Below are 17,757 nucleotides of genomic sequence, written 5' to 3'. Positions count from 1 at the left end.
CCTTACTCAGCTGGTGCAAGCCAGGAGTAACTCTGCTGATGTTAGGGTTCTGCTACCATGTACGCAGCATTGTTGGGAGAATAGATGCCAGCCCTGAATCTTCAGTCTCGTCACTTTACGTGTGGTGTTGGCTCCTACCCCACTTAATTGCCGCAATAAAATTTTGCTAGGACAAAACTGATATGCACAGCCAGTAATCTTACTGCAGGTTGGTTACTTTAGGGTACAACGGAAGGTCGCAGCTATTCCATGCCATCTGCAACATTGTTGTGTTGCCATTCTCGCTCACGGCAGCAGGAACTTTATGCCAAGAAACCCAAAATTTCCTAAGTGGCCGGGACCTGGCTTCCAATTTTGGGTGCTCATTTAAGGCTCCTAAAACTCTGGTTGCTGTCCCCCTCTAACCTCCCAAACACACATGCACTGAGCAGCTGGATTAAAGAGGAACCTGAGGTTCCTGGATTAAAGAGGAACCTGGATTAAAGAGGAACCCCAGATCCAAACGTCCCTGAGCTTGAAATCTAAGTCTTCGTATAGCTACTCCCGTCATAAGGGGTTGAGTCCAAACTCCAGATGCAAACACCCCAGAACTACAGAGCCTTGCATACAGATCGGAACTGTGTGACTTGCCACTGACTTAGCTATCTAACCTGGCTCCTGCTGTCACACAAATACTGATTGGCACTAAAACCTGCAGTGCTGTGGGCCTAAAAACACAGAGGCCCAGAAGTAGGTGACCAAAAGCAGAAGTCACTGTTGACAACTTTGCCCCAGTGCTGCAGCAAAGCTCCCTTTAGCCACAATTTATAAAATGGACTTTGAGAGAATCCTAAAGACGTTTAGCTTCCTACAGACACCTGCACTCTGAGTATCAAAGGGAGCTCACCAGATGTGCAGTGATGTGCGTGAGGCAGAGCATTGACAGCCTGGTCTTAAAAACATACTCACACAGCGGTGAATGATTTCCAATAAAATAAAATCCAACCAAGCAGGAAATGAATGGAAGTAAGGTGGAGGCTGGGGGGGAATCTGAGAGCCAGAAAATCTCTGTGGGAAAGATCATACCTCACGTCTTCTCCATCTTCAAGCATAGACAGACAGATTGTGCATTTCTCATCGGTGTCCGACTCCTCCCCATCCCCCTTCTCAGCTTTGCCTTCCTGCGGTCTTCTCTGTGACAAGGTTAAAGACGTAATGTAATTACACAAGGAGAGACTATGACTCACTACTGTTCTCTACAGCTCTGCAGCTGGAGGATTCTGAACAGTAAGTGCTTCATTGTCAACTGAAAGGACCCCCCAGGTTAGGGAAGCCTGCCCAGTCAAAAATCCACAGTGGGATGCATGCCAGTTCCTCCTCATGCTCCAACTGTCAAATTGTACCAGGAGAGGAAAGGCAGACAGAATAATGTCAGGGTCGCAAAGGAGCCAGGCAGCCACTTCCTCACGACTTCCATGATTAAAGTCACAGTCATTAATGTCACAATTAATGTCATGATTTATTCTTAGGTACTGGAACCTCCACAGTCTCTTGGGCATTTCCAGTGAACAATAACAATCCCAGTTCAACCCTCGGCTATACCAACACAATTCCCACAGATGCTGTACCGGTACATCCCAGGAGGTATCTGCACACCTATACCTGCCACAGCTACAGTTGTTTCCTGTAGACTTTAGAAGTGTGAGCCTTTCTACACAACTCAACATTCACTGCAGTAACTTCCATACCACTGAAAATACCCTGGTTGCTGGCCCACTGCCAGCAATTCCGGGCCCCAGGGCAGAGCAGTCAGTGGGCCCCCACGCGCGCGCAAGCCATGGACGCGGTCAGCCTGACATTTAGGCAACGCTGTGGCTGCGCAGGCTGGTGCCCGGCGAGCTGCCGGCTGCACTGCTGGCTGCGCTCTGCCGGCACAGCCAGGGCTTCTGCATGCCCGCCCGGTAGGGTTGCCAACTGTCTAATTTTGCAAACCCAAAGACGCTTGCCCCACCCCCTGCTCTGCCCCTTCCCTGAGGCCCCGCCTCCTGTTCACTCCATCCCCCCTCCCACTGTTGCTCGCTCTCCCCCAGCCTCACTCACTTTCACCAGGGTGGGGCAGGGGGTTCTGGTGAGGGAGGGGGTGAGGGGTTGGACTCTGAGAGGGAGTTTGGGTGCATGGTTTAGGCTGGGGCAGGGGGTTGGCATGCAGGAAGCGGTCAGGGGGTCGGCGCTTACCTTGGGCGGCTCCCGAAAGCAACCTGCACACCCCTCTGGCAACAGCTCCTAGGCGGGGGGCCCAGGGGTCTCCGCACGCCAGAGCCAATAGGCACTGCCCCCCACAGCTCCTGTTGGCCACAGTTCCTGGCCAATGGGAGCTGCGGAGTCAGTGCTCGGGGTGGCGGTAGTATGCGGAGACACTCCCCGCTCCCCACGGGGGCCATAGGGCCATTCCGGCCGCTTCTGGGAGTGGCACGGTGCAAGGGCAGGCAAGAAGCCTGCCTTAGTTCTGCTGTGCTGCCAGCGGTGGCTGCCAGGGGCCCTTGAGCCCTTTTAAATTGCCCAGGCTGCTGGGCAATTGCCCCCTTTGCCCCCACCCACCCCCGTTGACAGGCTTGCTGGTGCCACAATCACTCTGGAGTGACAACTGTTACTTGTCTTGTGCTAATGTCAACAGGCCCCAACCCCATCGTGCTAGGTGCTGTACAGATAGAAACAGTGTCTTTAATGGAGCTCACTAAATGACAGCAGAATTCGGCCCATGAGCTTTTCCCATTGTTTTCCACAGTTTCCAGTTCCACTCACATCCCCTTTCCTGAGAGAGAATAATCTAAACCCAGCCCAGCAAGTAAAACAGAGTCAAAGTCTCAGGCCCCACTTTCCTTCCTCCTCCCTTGTAGATCTAAAATAAAGTGACCTCCTGGAGTTTTGATCACAAAATCTGGAGATATCACTTTTACTGAAGGGAGAGTGCAGATTCTCTCATCGCCGTGTGAGTCTTCCTCGTGTGGGACTTGGACTCAGAAGGGATATACATGTACACCCGCAGCTTTCTGGATCCTGGATTTCAAATTCCTCCCATCTGGATTTGAGGCTTTGGTTTGGGCCTCAATCTAACCTGAATTTGGTGCACACACACACACACACACACACACACAAGTTTCTTCCCATTTCCTATCCCTGAGCAATCCTGGGACAAGAATGATTACGTGTTTCTTTACCAGCTACACTCATTCCCTTAGGAAGCGAAAGTCAGACCTGCTGGGAGAGTTACCTGTAGACTCAACCCTGGCAGCCTCCTCACCTTTTTGTACTTGTGTGGGAAAGTGAACCTCTCGATTGTGTTCTGCACAGCTCCCCGGTTCACGCTGCCTAATCTGTCTTCCAGCTGCAGCAGCTCCTTAAGCAGAAAATATCCACAAGGCATATGACAATCTCCCAAGACTATCCCTGCAGTTTCATTCTGCTTTGTGATGAACATAGAATGTAAGGTTCTTTTCTTACCATTTATTCAGAGAAAGTATAATCTCATGTTAATAATACTATGTTTCACTTTCATGAAGTCTTTTATCATAAGAACATAAGAACGGCTGTCCTGAGTCAGACCAAAGGTCCATCTAGTCCAGTATCTTCTGACAGTGGCCAATGCCAGGTGCCCCACAGGAAATGAACAGAACACGTAATCAACAAGTGATCCATCCCCTGTCACTCATTCCCAGCTTCTGGCAAAAAAACGCTTGGGACAGCATCCCTGCCCATCCTGGCTAATAGCCATTGATGGATCTATCCTCCATGAATTTATCTAGTTCTTTTTTGAATCCTGTTATAGTCTTGGCCTTCACAACATCCGCTGGCAAGGAGTTCCACAGGTTGACTATGTTGTGTGAAGAAATACTACCTTTTGTTTGTTTTAAACCTGCTGCCTATTAATTTCATTTGGTGACCCCTAGTTTTTGTGTTATTAGAAGGAGTAAATAACACTTCCTTATTTACTTTCTCCACACCAGTCATGATTTTATAGACCTCTATCATATTCCCCCTTAGTCATCTCTTTTCCAAGATGAAAAGTCCCAAGCTTATTAATCTGTCCTCATACAGAAGCTGTTCCATACCCCCAATCATTTTTGTTGCCCTTTTCTGAACCTTTTCCAATTCCAATATATCTTTTTGGAGATGGGGCGATCACATCTGCATGCAGTATTCAAGATGTGGGCGTATCACAGATTTAGATAGAGGTAATATGATATTTCTGTCTTATTAGCTATCCCTTTCCTAATGATTCCCAACATTCTGTTAGCTTTTTTTGACTGCTGCTGCACATTGAGTGGCTGTTTTCAGAGAACTATCCACAATGACTCCAAGATCTCTCTCTTGAGTGGTAACAGCTTATTTAGACCCCATCATTTTATATGTATAGTTGGGATGATGTTTTCCAATGTGCATTACTTTGCATTTATCAACATTGAAGTTCATCTGCCATTTTATTGCCCAGTCATCCAGTTTTGTGAGATCCCTTTGTAGCTCTTCGCAATCTGCTTTGGATTTAACCATCTTGAGTAGTTTTGTATCATCTGCAAATTTTGCCACCTCACTGTTTACCCCTTTTTTCCAGGTTTCAGAGGAACAGCCGTGTTAGTCTGTATTTGCAAAAAGAAAAGGAGTACTTGTGGCACCTTAGAGACTAACCAATTTATTTGAGCATGAGCTTTCGTGAGCTACATCTGATGAAGTGAGCTGTAGCTCACGAAAGCTCATGCTCAAATAAATTGGTTAGTCTCTAAGGTGCCACAAGTACTCCTTTTCCCTTTTTTCCAGATCATTTATGAATATGTTGAATAGGACTATCCCAGTACAGACCCCTGGGGGACACCACTATTTACCTCTCTCCATTCTGAAAACTGACCATTTTTCCTACTCTTTGTTTCCTATCTTGTAAACAGGTACCAATCCATGAGAGGACCTTCTCCCATGACAATTAACAGACATGGACTCAAGCCACAGAATCCACACCTGGGTTTCTGACACTTAGAAATCCAGGGTGTTTGAATCAACAGTTTTCTGCGAAGCCATTGTCTACAAATTAGTGATTTATAAAACATTAGTTAATTCTCAATTCACACCTGTGAAGTTGGTGGAGTCTTATCTCCAGATAGGAAAAATGAACCAGAGAAATTAAGTGACGTGTTTCTGGCCACCCATTGAGCCAGAGCCAAAAGGAGGACCCTGGAGTCCTGATACACAGGGCTTCTTACTGTAACTGTTAGACTTCATTGCCACCCAAATTGATATTAAAATTACATGTTTTAAAATAATCTGGACACAAATATTTTGCCAGATCAGTGCCACTGTTTCAATGTGCTAGTATGTTTCACAGAGAGGATACAAACTGGGACAAAGCTCCAAAACTGCCTGCCTGGATGCGCACCTGTAAAATCTGTGCTCCCACCTGTTCTGTGCACCACACCTGGATTTGTGTGTGAACCACTAAAAGCCTGATCCACAGCCCCCCCACCCACCCACCCACCACCGAATGGGAATCTTTCCATTGTCTTCAATGAGCTTTGACTCAGACCCTAACTACATCTATTTAGCATTCCTGGACCTAGCACATTTATTCCAGTTTGGAACAGCTGCTCTATAGTGAACCAGTATAAACATTTATGGCAGGACAGCTGCAGGTTCCAGGGGAAGGAAAAAGGGGTTAAACCATCATGTAAGCCAGAAGGTACCTACTTCATAACTTTCCCTTACGGCAGACGTGTGCCTGTTTGGATTTAGTCCCTGAAGAGCAAGTAACTGAAGCTGAGGATAAGGGTAGTTCCTGATTTCATGGACAACCTGTGTGGGAGGAGAAAGACAATCAGCTGGGTTTAGCACGTAAAATCCTAACTTCAAATCAAATCTTTCTAAAGTGCAAAACTTCAGAGCAGACTGGCAACTAGTTTGAGGGCCAAAATGAAGATTTCTTTTAAAAACAAAGAAATCATAGACTTTTTATTAATTAAATCTACTCTCAGTAAAAATACAGTTGTGAGAGGTTTTTTGTGTACAGTATGGCCAACCCTAGACATTCAAAAATCATGAGATCAGCTTAAAAATAATCAGCAATACATTTCGGGTTCTGTTTATTTTTCCTCTGATTTTTAGCCATTTAAATAGCATTTGAGTCACATTTTCAAGCTTCTCTTTGAAACCAGGAGAACTAGAAACTTAGTTTAACAAAAAAAATGAAAGCTTGGATTCTCATGGTCACATGATTCCAGGAGCCAGAGGCTTTAAGAAAAAAAACCAGACAAACCCACTACCAAATATCACAAGACACAACAAAATTGCTACGGTTGGCAACACTGTGGATCAACATCCAAAACGCAACATCCTGCTAGCAGGAGAGTATCACTAAGGTTATGTCTACACTATCACTTTTGTTGGTAAAACTTACCAGTCGGGGGTATGAGAAACAGCAGGAATGATTCTCAGAGACTTAGAGACTTTAAGGTCATAAGGGACCATCATGACCATCTAGTCTGACCTCCTAAAGTCCCTTTACACCACTCTGGCACTACAAAGGGATTAAATTAAATTTAAATCCACTTCAAGGCTGCTTTACGTTGCCAGAATGGTGTAAACAGTGCTTAGTCTAAATGAGCATCAGGACCAATGACTCAAATTCTGCTCTCAGCTAAATCAGTATGAATCTGGAGTAACTCCACGTCAATGGAGTTAATCTAGATTTACAGTGGTTTACCTGGGAGTGGAATTTACCCTAATATCTACAGTGGTACAGTGTTCCATATCTTTTCCATTCTGTCTAGATGTTGTGGGCCAGCTAGTGTAAAATCAGTGTCGCTCCATTGACGGTAACAGAAGTAATCCTATTTACTTTTCCTGCCCAATGAGTACAATGACGCAACCTTATCCTCTCAGGCAGACTCCCTCCCACAGCCAGAGATAAGTGGGACTCTTAGAAGACAGGTGATGGAAAGATAACAGCCTTTATTTTGACTGCTTTCTGGCAGACAATGCATAAAACATTTCCCAGCAGAAGTGTTTCACTTACCATCTGCGCTGAGGATGTGTTTCTGGGGAAATGGTGCATTCTAGATGTAGCTAAATAATGTTGATAGTGCTGAGGAACTGGCCTGACCTGGAACTGGGCATGCGTCAGTCCAGCATCAACACTAAGATCCCTGTAAGAATGAGACCGAAAATACATATATACAGAAAACATAAATCCAATCTTCCTTTTAAAACCCTTGCTTTATTTCTGAGCCCATATACACTGCCCGTTATAATTCATAGCATGCTCTCACATACTATGCACGCAGTTCATTGGGTCCCATTCTCAGCTACAACGGTGCAAATCCAGAGTGATGCCACTGACATCGGTAGTTACTCCAGATTTACAGCACTATAGTAGAGCAGAACTAGGTCAGATTCTCCACTGTCTTGCTCTTTGTGCAAGTCACTTGCACCTTGTCAAGGCGAGTGCAAAGTGGCGGTAAGAGTCCTGATTTTCATATGTGCAAGGCAGTAGAGAAATAGGCCCACTGGTTTCATGGTTGGATTAATAAAAATTTAGTGGCCTTATTGGTGCTCCAGGAGATGACGGGTAAGGAAATGTGAATCAACTGGTTCAGAACAGGCCAGATTTTGGTTTCGCTCACGCCAGTGTAAATCTGGAGTAATTCTACTGGCTATAGAATCTGCCTGTTCCACTTAATTTTTTTATTAATACTAATCATACTTTGCTTATATACTTTACAAACATAGGAGATGCCTCACCTGCCACTAAAATGCAATCACTTCCAATGTGAAGCAAAGCATCTGTTTCACACAGGACAGCAACAGTAGCACAGGGAGAGAAGAACTGAAACTACAAGGAGAATTTTAGGTAGGCAGAGTAATACCAATTACCCAAATTGGAATTAAGCCAGAACACAGCAAGGCCTTGGTCAAATATGAATTTGGGAGCTTTAACACCACTAAATAGTCTAGGAGCTGGAATTCACATAGTATTCAAAAGCTGGCCCAGCCCATAGAACAGAACCCCCTAACAGATCACAAGGGTAATGGTCCAATGCTGACTCAGAGCCCCACCTACAATGCTTTCTGCAGCACTTGTGTCTTCATTGGAGATTTACCATCCCAGGGATGAGCTCATCTACAGTTGCATGGCTTAGGAGAGCACCGTGGTTCACAGCACAAAGTGAGATGGTACATACTTTACCCTAATCAGTCACCCCAAGCCTCTGAACTGCAAAATTATTATTAAAAGCAAACAAAGAGAAGGAAGCAATATATAGGAGGGGGAAAGGAATACATCTGAGGGGAATGGGGCAGAAAGTGGGCTGGAGTCATAAGGAAAGAAGTTCATCAATTTTTAAGCCAGAAAGGACCATTAGACCATCTAGTCTATTTACAGATTACATCATCATCTAGTCAGACCTCCTATGTGACACAGGCCAAAGAATTTAACCCAGCTACTCCTGTGTTGAGCCTAACCACTTGTGTTAGGCTAAAGCATCTCTTCCAGAAAGGCATCTCATCTTGATCTGGAGACATCTAGAGATGGAGAATCTACTACTGTTGTAATCTCAGAAAAAAGATAGTTTGTCTCATTGCATTTCTCATGCTTTCACCAGACATAAATTTATGATCTCCATAAGCCCTCCAGCAGGGACCCCCTCCTGTGCACACACATACAGACACAAACCTGTGAGCTAAAACTAGGTTGACCAGATGTCCCGATTTTATAGGGACAGTCCCCATTTTGGGGTCTTTTTCTTATATAGGCTCCTATTACTCTCCACCCCCGTCTCGATTTTTCACATTTGCTGTCTGGTCCCGCTAGCGAAAATGTGCTGGCAAACCCCACCCTCTTGATTCCTGGAGTCCAAGGGCAGAGAGCTGGTTTGGTATCTCCATCAGCAATTCAATTAACAGATCCCTTGGCTCTCCAGCAAGAGAAATCTTGTAGCAAACAGCGCTTTGAACGTTGGTCACTTTATCAGAGTTACAAAAGTGGGCACTCTAATAACCATTGTATTAGCACTTGCCAAAGCGAAGCTAATGAGAATGGAGGAATTGACTTTTCATTCCATCCTCAAACTTCCTTTTCCTTAAACGGAGGAAGAGAGCAGCCGGCATTGAGGCTCGTTATGAGCTATCAAAACGTTTCTGCAAGGCACTGTGGAAGCTGCTTTCCCTCAGCAGCGGATGGCAGGCATGAAGACACAGTCACTGTAGAAGTCTTTGGCAGCACTGTTGCTTGAAACATCCTGAGGGTGAGGAGAGAACTCCAACGCCCACTCCTGCCATTTCGCTAGCCTATTCCTGCCCTTGCTTGGCTGTACCATGCCTCCTGTCACACGAGATCTCAAATGGAGCAAGCCTCAGACCAGGAGAAGGTCCACTGAAGGATGCAAGGTGTTGCAAGAGGAGACTGCCATATGAGGAGAGATTTATAAGCTGACCCACTAATACTTAGTGTGCAAAAGATAAGATTAAGAATTCAAAGTGAGAGAGAGGAGAAGCAGTGTGGTCCAGTTGTCTATTCATGACTCTGCTGCTAGTTTTTATGATAGACAAACATAATAGCGGAATAGGTATGCATGATGCTATACAGAGAGAGTAACGACTCTTTCTTTTTATTATTATAATCTAATTATAATCTTATTATAATCTAAGGCCCCATTCTTACAATGGCATCTGCCCCGGCAGACCCCTGCATCGATGCCTAGCTCTACTATAGCCATTGGAACTTCGGGTTGGTGCAGGAGGCTGTTTGCATGGATGTCTTTGCAGGATCAGGGCGTAAAAAGACATCATTAAGCCTCTCCTGTCTGATTCTTGGGTTTTCCTACCTCCCTGTGACTGTGGGCCCAACTGGCTAGGGCGTCTAGAAGTGTCAAGGAGAAAGTTTTTAAAGGTTTCAGTGGACAAAGATCAACATTTTCAAATGTGGATGGCCAAAGTTAGGCACCCAAATCCAGACTTTGGCATCTACCTAAAAATGGTCAGATTTTCAAAGGTGCTGAGCACCCACAACTCCATTTAGGGATGAGAGAAAGTCAGGGTATTTACACCTCTGCAAACCAAGTCACTATTATACAGGTGTATAAATATGCATTTTAGGTGCCTACTATCAGCCACTGATTTCTAATTCTTTTCCTTGAATAGATAGCTTTGAAACGCACACCACTGTGAATTGATTACTAGTGCTGAGAGGGCCAAGCTGCTGGGCTCTGCTCCTGCAGCAAGAAGTTGAGAAAGTCAGCAGAGGCTGTCTACACTACGAGGTCAGGGTGCGATGTCCCTGTTCGCGTATACGCATTTGCACTAGTGCTCATCAAGTGAGTGGTTTCAGAGTAACAGCCGTGTTAGTCTGTATTCGCAAAAAGAAAAGGAGGACTTGTGGCACCTTAGAGACTAACCAATTTATTTGAGCATAAGCTTTCGTCAGCTACAGCTCACTTCATCGGATGCATACTGTGGAAACTGCAGAAGACATTATATACACAGAGACCGTGAAACAATACCTCCTCCCACCCCACTCTCCTGCTGGTAATAGCTTATCTAAAGTGATCACTCTCCTTACAATGTGTATGATAATCAAGTTGGGCCATTTCCAGCACAAATCCAGGTTTTCTCACCCTCCGCCCCCCCCCCCCCCCACACACACACACAGCAGGAGAGTGAGTTTGTGCTCATGCTCAAATAAATTGGTTAGTATCTAAGGTGCCACAAGTACTCCTTTTCTTTTTGCGAATAGAGACTAACACGGCTGTTACTTTGAAACCTGTGTATATAATGTATTCTGCAGTTTCCACAGTATGCATCCGATGAAGCGAGCTGTAGCTCACGAAAGCTCATGCTCAAATAAATTGGTTAGTCTCTAAGGTGCCACGAGTCCTCCTTTTCTTTTCATCAAGTGAGTGTGAATATAAATAGGCAAGGTAGCCATGGCGGTAGCAGCAGCCTAGCAGAGGGGCCGCAGAGCTGAGCCAGGCAGAGTACATACCCACTGGTTTCAAGTAGGTTTGTACTCGGCACAGCTCAGACATGCCTCCGTTACCAGTGCTACCATGGCTACCCTGATATTTATACTCGTGCTAACTCAGGCAGTGCTAATGCAAGTATTCATACACCAGCAGGGAAACCACACCCCTCGCTCCTAGCGCAGACGCAGCCTGAGTTCATCATGGTCAGACAGGGTGAAACAGCCTGCAGGATGAATGACTCAAGTTCAACCCTTAAAGACATATGGGGAGATGCTGTTTGTGGTTTTTGTGTATTTACATATATATATGAGTAGTGGTCAACAATGTAATCAACAGTCCCTGCCTATGCTGTATTCTGTTAATTCAGAGATCAAAAGAACATCCTAGCATTTAAATGAACTGTAAACACGGGATAGCTCTCTATTCATCTCTCTTTGAAGTGTATAGCAAATCACCTGTGAATGGTGGAAAAACAGGCTATTGCTTTATGAATAATTAACAACAATGCTTAGGAAATGAGGGCCTGTTGTTCCTCCAGGGACTCTAAATCTGTCAAAAAGAAAGAGGACTTGTGGCACCTTAGAGACTAACAAGTTTATTTGATCATAAGCTTTTGTGGGCTAAAACCCACGTCATCGGATGCATGCAGTAGAAAATACAGTAGGAAGATATATACATACACAGAGAACATGAAAAAATGGGTGTTGCCGTACCCACTATAATGAGAGTGATCAGTTAAGGTGAGCTATTATCAGCAGGAGAAAAAGAACCTTTTATAGTGATGAAGATGTTGTCAGCGGCACTGCTGTGAGTACCCGCATGGCCCCTCATTATGCCAACATTTTTATGGCTGATTTAGAACAACGCTTTTCCACTGCATGCATCCGATGACGTGGGTTTTAGCCCACGATGCTTGGGTCCCAATCTTTTTTATCTCTGATCTGCTTGATGCTTCAATGCAGGGGAAGCGTAAGCTACAAGATTGAGATCCCAATTGTCTAAGGTTATACGACATGCCAATGGAAAACTCAGGTGGGGATCCTATTCATATGACAAGGCATCCTTCAGTGCACATCATGTATCTGCACAATTACACAATTTACATGTGCAACTGCAGCACTATAATTCAATCACCAAATTAACCACACAATTGTGCACCCAACTTAAAAAAAAAAAATCACGCCCACTACATGATGTTGCTTCACAGGCAGGAGGATCCCAACTAACAGACCATATTGGATGTTTTCTGAGCATTTTGAAATGAATGACTATGACAAGCTAGCTGGGGAAAGCAAAAACAACCACCACCAATGATCTAGCCCAAGCCAACATTGGCACAGCTTTCTGATGCACAGACATCATAGATTCCCATCTTGTTGCAATGCCCATAGGACTCATCTCACTTGGAAATAATAATTGAAGGATTAAAGCCAGGATAACAGGTTAGATTGCACTCACTAAATGCATATTCAGAAGACAATTTGTGGGACCAAAGGGAGTGTTTTATGTTTTAATAAAGGTATGGCTGTTGGAAATATCTGATCACTTTCAGCAATTCCACCCATCCCCTTTTCATGTAAAAATACACTCCCTTACCTTCAAGTGAATGCAGTCTCCACTGATGTATTAATACATTACAAGAATGTTTTTACATCTATCACTGGATAGACTAGTACAAGCACCCTGAGGGGAGATGAGTCACCTAAAAGTATATATACATATATACTATATGATTTCCTGACAGCCACTCCTTCGGTTTTGTAAGATTATTGAACAACCAAGGCAAAAATAGGATGTTAAGTGGTGCTTTATAATGAGCATAATTAACACTACACACACACACACACACACAGAGCACTATTCCATCTAGAGATGGAATAATAATTAATAATAATTAATAATAATAATAAGCTATTACCAGCAGGACAGTGGGGTGGGAGGAGGTATTGTTTCATATTCTCTGTGCGTATATAAAGTCTGCTGCAGTTTCCACGGTATACATCTGATGAAGTGAGCTGTAGCTCACGAAAGCTCATGCTCAAATAAATTGGTTAGTCTCTAAGGTGCCACAAGTACTCCTTTTCTTTTTGTGAACTTCAAAGGTTACAAAGTCACAGATTAGGAAATGCCAGAATTCAGGTTGTCTGTGCAACCTTAATTCGTCCCCCTTGTGCATATGGATTATGATCCAGGCTTTAATTACATGATCATATGCTATTTTTTCCACAGCAGCCCCACCACATTCAGGGCGCAGAATGGACTGTGCTCACTTATTGAGCAGCTATTCAATCATTTGTTTTTCCCTCGTTGGTCAATGTGGACTTGTGCCGTTTTCACTGCACACTATTCAAACCATGTCCTGACCACTGTTCCCTCTAAGCTGTGTGTGTGTGCACGCAGATCCTAAACCCCGCGTACACGGTGAAACACCATGAGCACAAAAATTCGCACCGAAGCACAACAATTTGCACAGAAGAAATTTTTTGCACACACAGCCTGTCAAAAATTTGCACAGAAGAAATTTTTTGAGCACATGGCCTGTCAAAAATTAGAGGGAACACTGGTCCTGACTACAGAATGATTAATTTCCTGGTGGGCTTTTCTGTCGTTCTCATCACTTTAGTAGCCAAGCACTTCACAAGTATTTATTTAATTATTTATTTTCAGAACACCCCTGGGAGATGAGGGGTGCTATTATCCCCATTTTACAGATGGGGAACTGAGGTACAGCGAGATTAAAGTCAAAAGTATCCACTAGTTTTGGGTGCCCAATTTGACACATCTAGAACCTGATGTTTCAGAGTACTTAGCATTACACAGCTCTGTATATGTTCCAAGCACAGCTCCCCTTGACTTCAGTTTCAGCTATGAATATTAGCACTTCCACAAATCAAACCCCAGACTCTCAAATCAGGAACCCATAAAATGAGGAACACGCAATTCCTGTGAAAAGTTTGGTTTTAATGAATTGCCTCCCACTGCACAATAACACGGTGACAGAGGCAAGGATAGAATCCAGCTCTCCTGGGCAGCATTCAACTGCCTTAACCAAGAGATCCTCCTTTCTCTTCCTGCAATCCCTGCCTCATCCACTACATACCTTCCAAGACCATAATAGACTGAATGCACCTAATCTTGTCTGATCTCGGAAGCTAAATTAACCTTGGGCCTGGCTAGTACTTGGATGAGAGACCACCTGGCAGGTGATATAGGCAGCTTTTCTTCAATTTCTGGTCACTACACACCTTCCAACTGCTGTAACCAAAGTAAAAGGGGTTCTACAGACAACAGCTTCCTTCCCTACACAGCCCTGATTCATCCCCAGAACATCTCCCTCCTGTGCACTGAATGAGGCAGGAGCCCTGCTGAATAAATAGTATGTGATCATGTAACTAATGACTGTCTCGTAATGCCTATGCACAAGGGGATCAAATTAAGACATGCAACCTTAATTCTGGCATTTCCCAAATTTTGGGTGCCTGACTTTGCAACTTTCATAATGTGCCGCCGACATAGTTTTGTGTGTAATTTCCTTGGTTCTTAAAAAAAGGAAACTGAAACAAAAACAACAGAAATTCCATTATGTGCTATCATATTGACACCCACACTCATTGAATTGCAGCCACTTCTGCAATGGAACGTGGCAGCTGTTTAACAGCACATGGCAATTTTAAACCACCATTCAGGAGCAGAAGTGAAGAATTTCTGGGCTAGACTCTCTAGCTCAATGTGCCTTAGCTCTGCTGGCCTCTATGCCTCCCTCTCCACAGGTCCTGCAGCGCAGACCACAAAGAGAGGAATCCCATTGGCCAGAACACAATGCAGCAGGGAACTAGAGACAGCTAGGACTGTCGAGAGCAGCCTCCAGTCTGCTCTAGTTTGACTAAAGGCTAAGGCAGAGAATCAGAGTGCTGTAATTGACTTCAAAACAGTCTGCTGCACCCACAACATATGCTGTATGCAGCAGAAAATCTGACCCACTAGTTGTAAGTAAAACTGCAGCACGAATATAGATAAGGAAATGTAATTGCCCAAGCTGGGATCTGGTTGGGCCTCAGGGGTTAATGCCCCTACTTGCTATACAAGTGCAAAGTTTTATCATATTGTAAAAAGTGCCATGGAAACATTATCATTCATTTATTATAGCAAGTCAAAGTATAAACATTTTCCCATAGTACCCAGGGGCCATAATCTTTAATGACCACAGTTGCTTATGGCTTTGGTTTTATGCCTCATCCAAAATACCAGGGGAAATGAAAGACTTACCAGTCTGTGCCTTCAGCTAAATACCTGGGCTGGGGCCCCATGGGTTGAGGAGTTTGCAGTTGGTGGCCGAAGTCAAAGCCTGGGTGTAACCGATGAGGTTGAACAGACATGCGCTCCTGAGTCCGCCTGCAGGGGTGAAGAGAAGGGCAAGTGTTTTTAGAGGTAAGAAGGCCATGGCTGAATGATGTCAGGGGGTAAGAGATGGGCAGATTGCTAGGTAGAACATTGTGCACCTAGAGCTCCCTCACCAAACATACCTTCATTCCTTTCTTTAAAATACAGGGAGGAAAAGATATTGCTCTTCTGTGGAACTTTATTTTTTTATCGCACCCTAAGCACATAATCGCAAATAAGGCAAGAAAACAGCAGCAATAGAAATGGTCACACTTTTAAGGGGTTACAGACTAGACAGACAAGACACACAAGGGATGAGAGGGAGGGGCAGCAGAGGGAGAGAGGTGATGGGACTTGCCCAAAATCACATGGAAGGTCAGTGGCAGAGCCAGGAGTAGGATCCAGGTCACCTCAGTCCCTTTCCAGCACTTTATCCAAACTTACTCCGTTTACAAGCAAAAACAAAAGTATGTTAATTTTGAGCATCAGCACCACAAACAGCCTCAAATCTGTAAATCAAAAAATATACTTAGTGGCTCAGGGATAGTCAATCTGCTATCCTAATTTGGCACTCAGTTATCTCTGTATCTCTACTCTCGGTATCCATCCTTGTCTCCACATTCATAGAATATCAGGGTTGGAAGGGACCTCAGGAGATCATCTAGTCCAATGCCCTGCTCAAAGCAGGACCAATCCCCAACTAAATCATCCCAGCCAGGGCTTTGTCAAGCCTGACCTTAAAAACCTCAAAGAAAGGAGATTCCGCCACCTCCCTAGGTAACCCATTCCAGTGCTTCACCACCCTCCTAGTAAAAAAGATTTTCCTAATATCCAACCTAAACCTCCCCCACTGAAACTTGAGATCATTACTCCTTGTTCTGTCATCTGCTACCACTGAGAACAGAGTATATCAGGGGTCTCAAACTCAAATGACCATGAGGGCCACATGAGGACTAGTACTTTGGCCTGAGGGCCACACCACTGACCCAGCTCCCATTGCCCTGGCCCCGCCCCCACTCCACCCCTTCCATGAGGCCCCACCCCTGCCCCACCTCTTCCCAGCCCCCATTCCAACCCCTTCCCCGAAATCCCCACCCCAACTCCGCCCCCTCCCTGCCCCCAGGGGGTGCAGGAGGGGTGCAGAGTGCAGCAGGGAGCTCAGGGCAGAGGATTGGGGTGCAGGAGGGGTGTGGGGTACGACAGGGGACTCAGGGCAGGGGGTCCGGGTGCAGGAGGGGTGCGGGGTGTGGCAGGGGGTCTGGGTGCAGGAGGGATGCGGGGTGCGGCAGGGGGCTCAGGGCAGGGGGTCCAGGTGCAGGAGGGGTGCGGGGTGCAGCAGAGGGTTCGGGGGGGGTCCGGTCCGGCGCGCACCGGGGGCAGGGCAGGCTCCCCGCCTGCCTGACCTGCCCCCATGCCGCTCTGGGAAGCGGCTGGAACCTGTGGGGGGGAGGGGCACAGGGGTCTGAGTGTTGCCCTGGCCTTGCCTCCAGGCACCACACCCCGCAGCTCCCATTGGCTGGGATCAGGGAGCCGCAGCCAATGGGAGCTTAAGGAGAGGTACCTGGAGGCACGGCCAGGGCAACACACAGCAAATAACCCTGTGGGCCGCATGTTTGAGACCTCTGGACTAGATCCATCCTCTTTGGAACCCCCTTTCAGATAGTTGAAAGCAGCTATCAAATCCCCCCTCATTCTTCTCTTCTGCAGACTAAACAATCCCAGTTCCCTCAGCCTCTCCTCATAAGTCATGTGCTCCAGTCCCCTAATCATTTTTGTTGCCCTCCGCTGGATGCTTTCTAATTTTTTCACATCCTTCTTGTAGTGTGGGGTCCAAAACTGGACACAGTACTCCAGATGAGGCCTCACTAATGTCGAATAGAGGGGAACGATCACGTCCCTCGATCTGCTGGCAATGCCCCTACTTATACAGCCCAAAATGCCATTGGCCTTCTTGGCAACAAAGGCACACTGCTGACTCATATCCAGCTTCTCGTCCAACTTACTAACTTATTCAACATATTAACCTGTTTTTATGAATGGCGTTCCACAGACTCCACAGCTGGTAACTAGGAGAAAAATTTGGCCCTGCCCCTGGAATTTAGTCAACAGGTAGCAGCTCAGACCCAGGCTTGCACATGGGTGTGGCAGTTGGGCCAAGCAATCCACCATCCACCAGCAGTCTCCCTCGTACAGCCAATGAAATTGTGGCATGCAAATTAGCTGTAAATAGGGTTGCCAACTTTGGTTGGACGTATTCCTGGAGGTTTCATAAAGGTTAGTTTAAATGCCTGGAGACTCCAGGAAAATCCTGGAGGGTTGGTAACCCTAAGTAAAGGTGGCAGTGATTGGTTGAGTTATTTCTGATATCACAGTGGTCTAGGACTCCAGGCAATGCACACAG

At 45.6% G+C, this 17,757-nt stretch overlaps 1 protein-coding gene across 1 annotated transcript in view; it reads right to left on the bottom strand.

Annotated features, from left to right (window-relative positions):
* Nucleotides 1–17,757, bottom strand: part of ARK2C (arkadia (RNF111) C-terminal like ring finger ubiquitin ligase 2C) — a 119,567-nt gene that overhangs the window by 7,965 nt on the left and 93,845 nt on the right. Inside the window, exons 3-7 of the mRNA XM_048850920.2 lie at nucleotides 15,243–15,368; nucleotides 7,034–7,163; nucleotides 5,710–5,814; nucleotides 3,281–3,376; nucleotides 1,066–1,172 (exon numbers count right to left, since the gene is read on the bottom strand). Coding sequence (XP_048706877.1) covers nucleotides 1,066–1,172; nucleotides 3,281–3,376; nucleotides 5,710–5,814; nucleotides 7,034–7,163; nucleotides 15,243–15,368 — 564 coding nt within the window. The remainder of the gene's footprint in view (nucleotides 1–1,065; nucleotides 1,173–3,280; nucleotides 3,377–5,709; nucleotides 5,815–7,033; nucleotides 7,164–15,242; nucleotides 15,369–17,757) is intronic.

This window comes from Caretta caretta, chromosome 5 (assembly GCF_965140235.1).
Source record: "Caretta caretta isolate rCarCar2 chromosome 5, rCarCar1.hap1, whole genome shotgun sequence".
NCBI lineage: Eukaryota > Metazoa > Chordata > Testudines > Cheloniidae > Caretta > Caretta caretta.
This window is presented reverse-complemented; position numbering and strand designations above follow the sequence as displayed.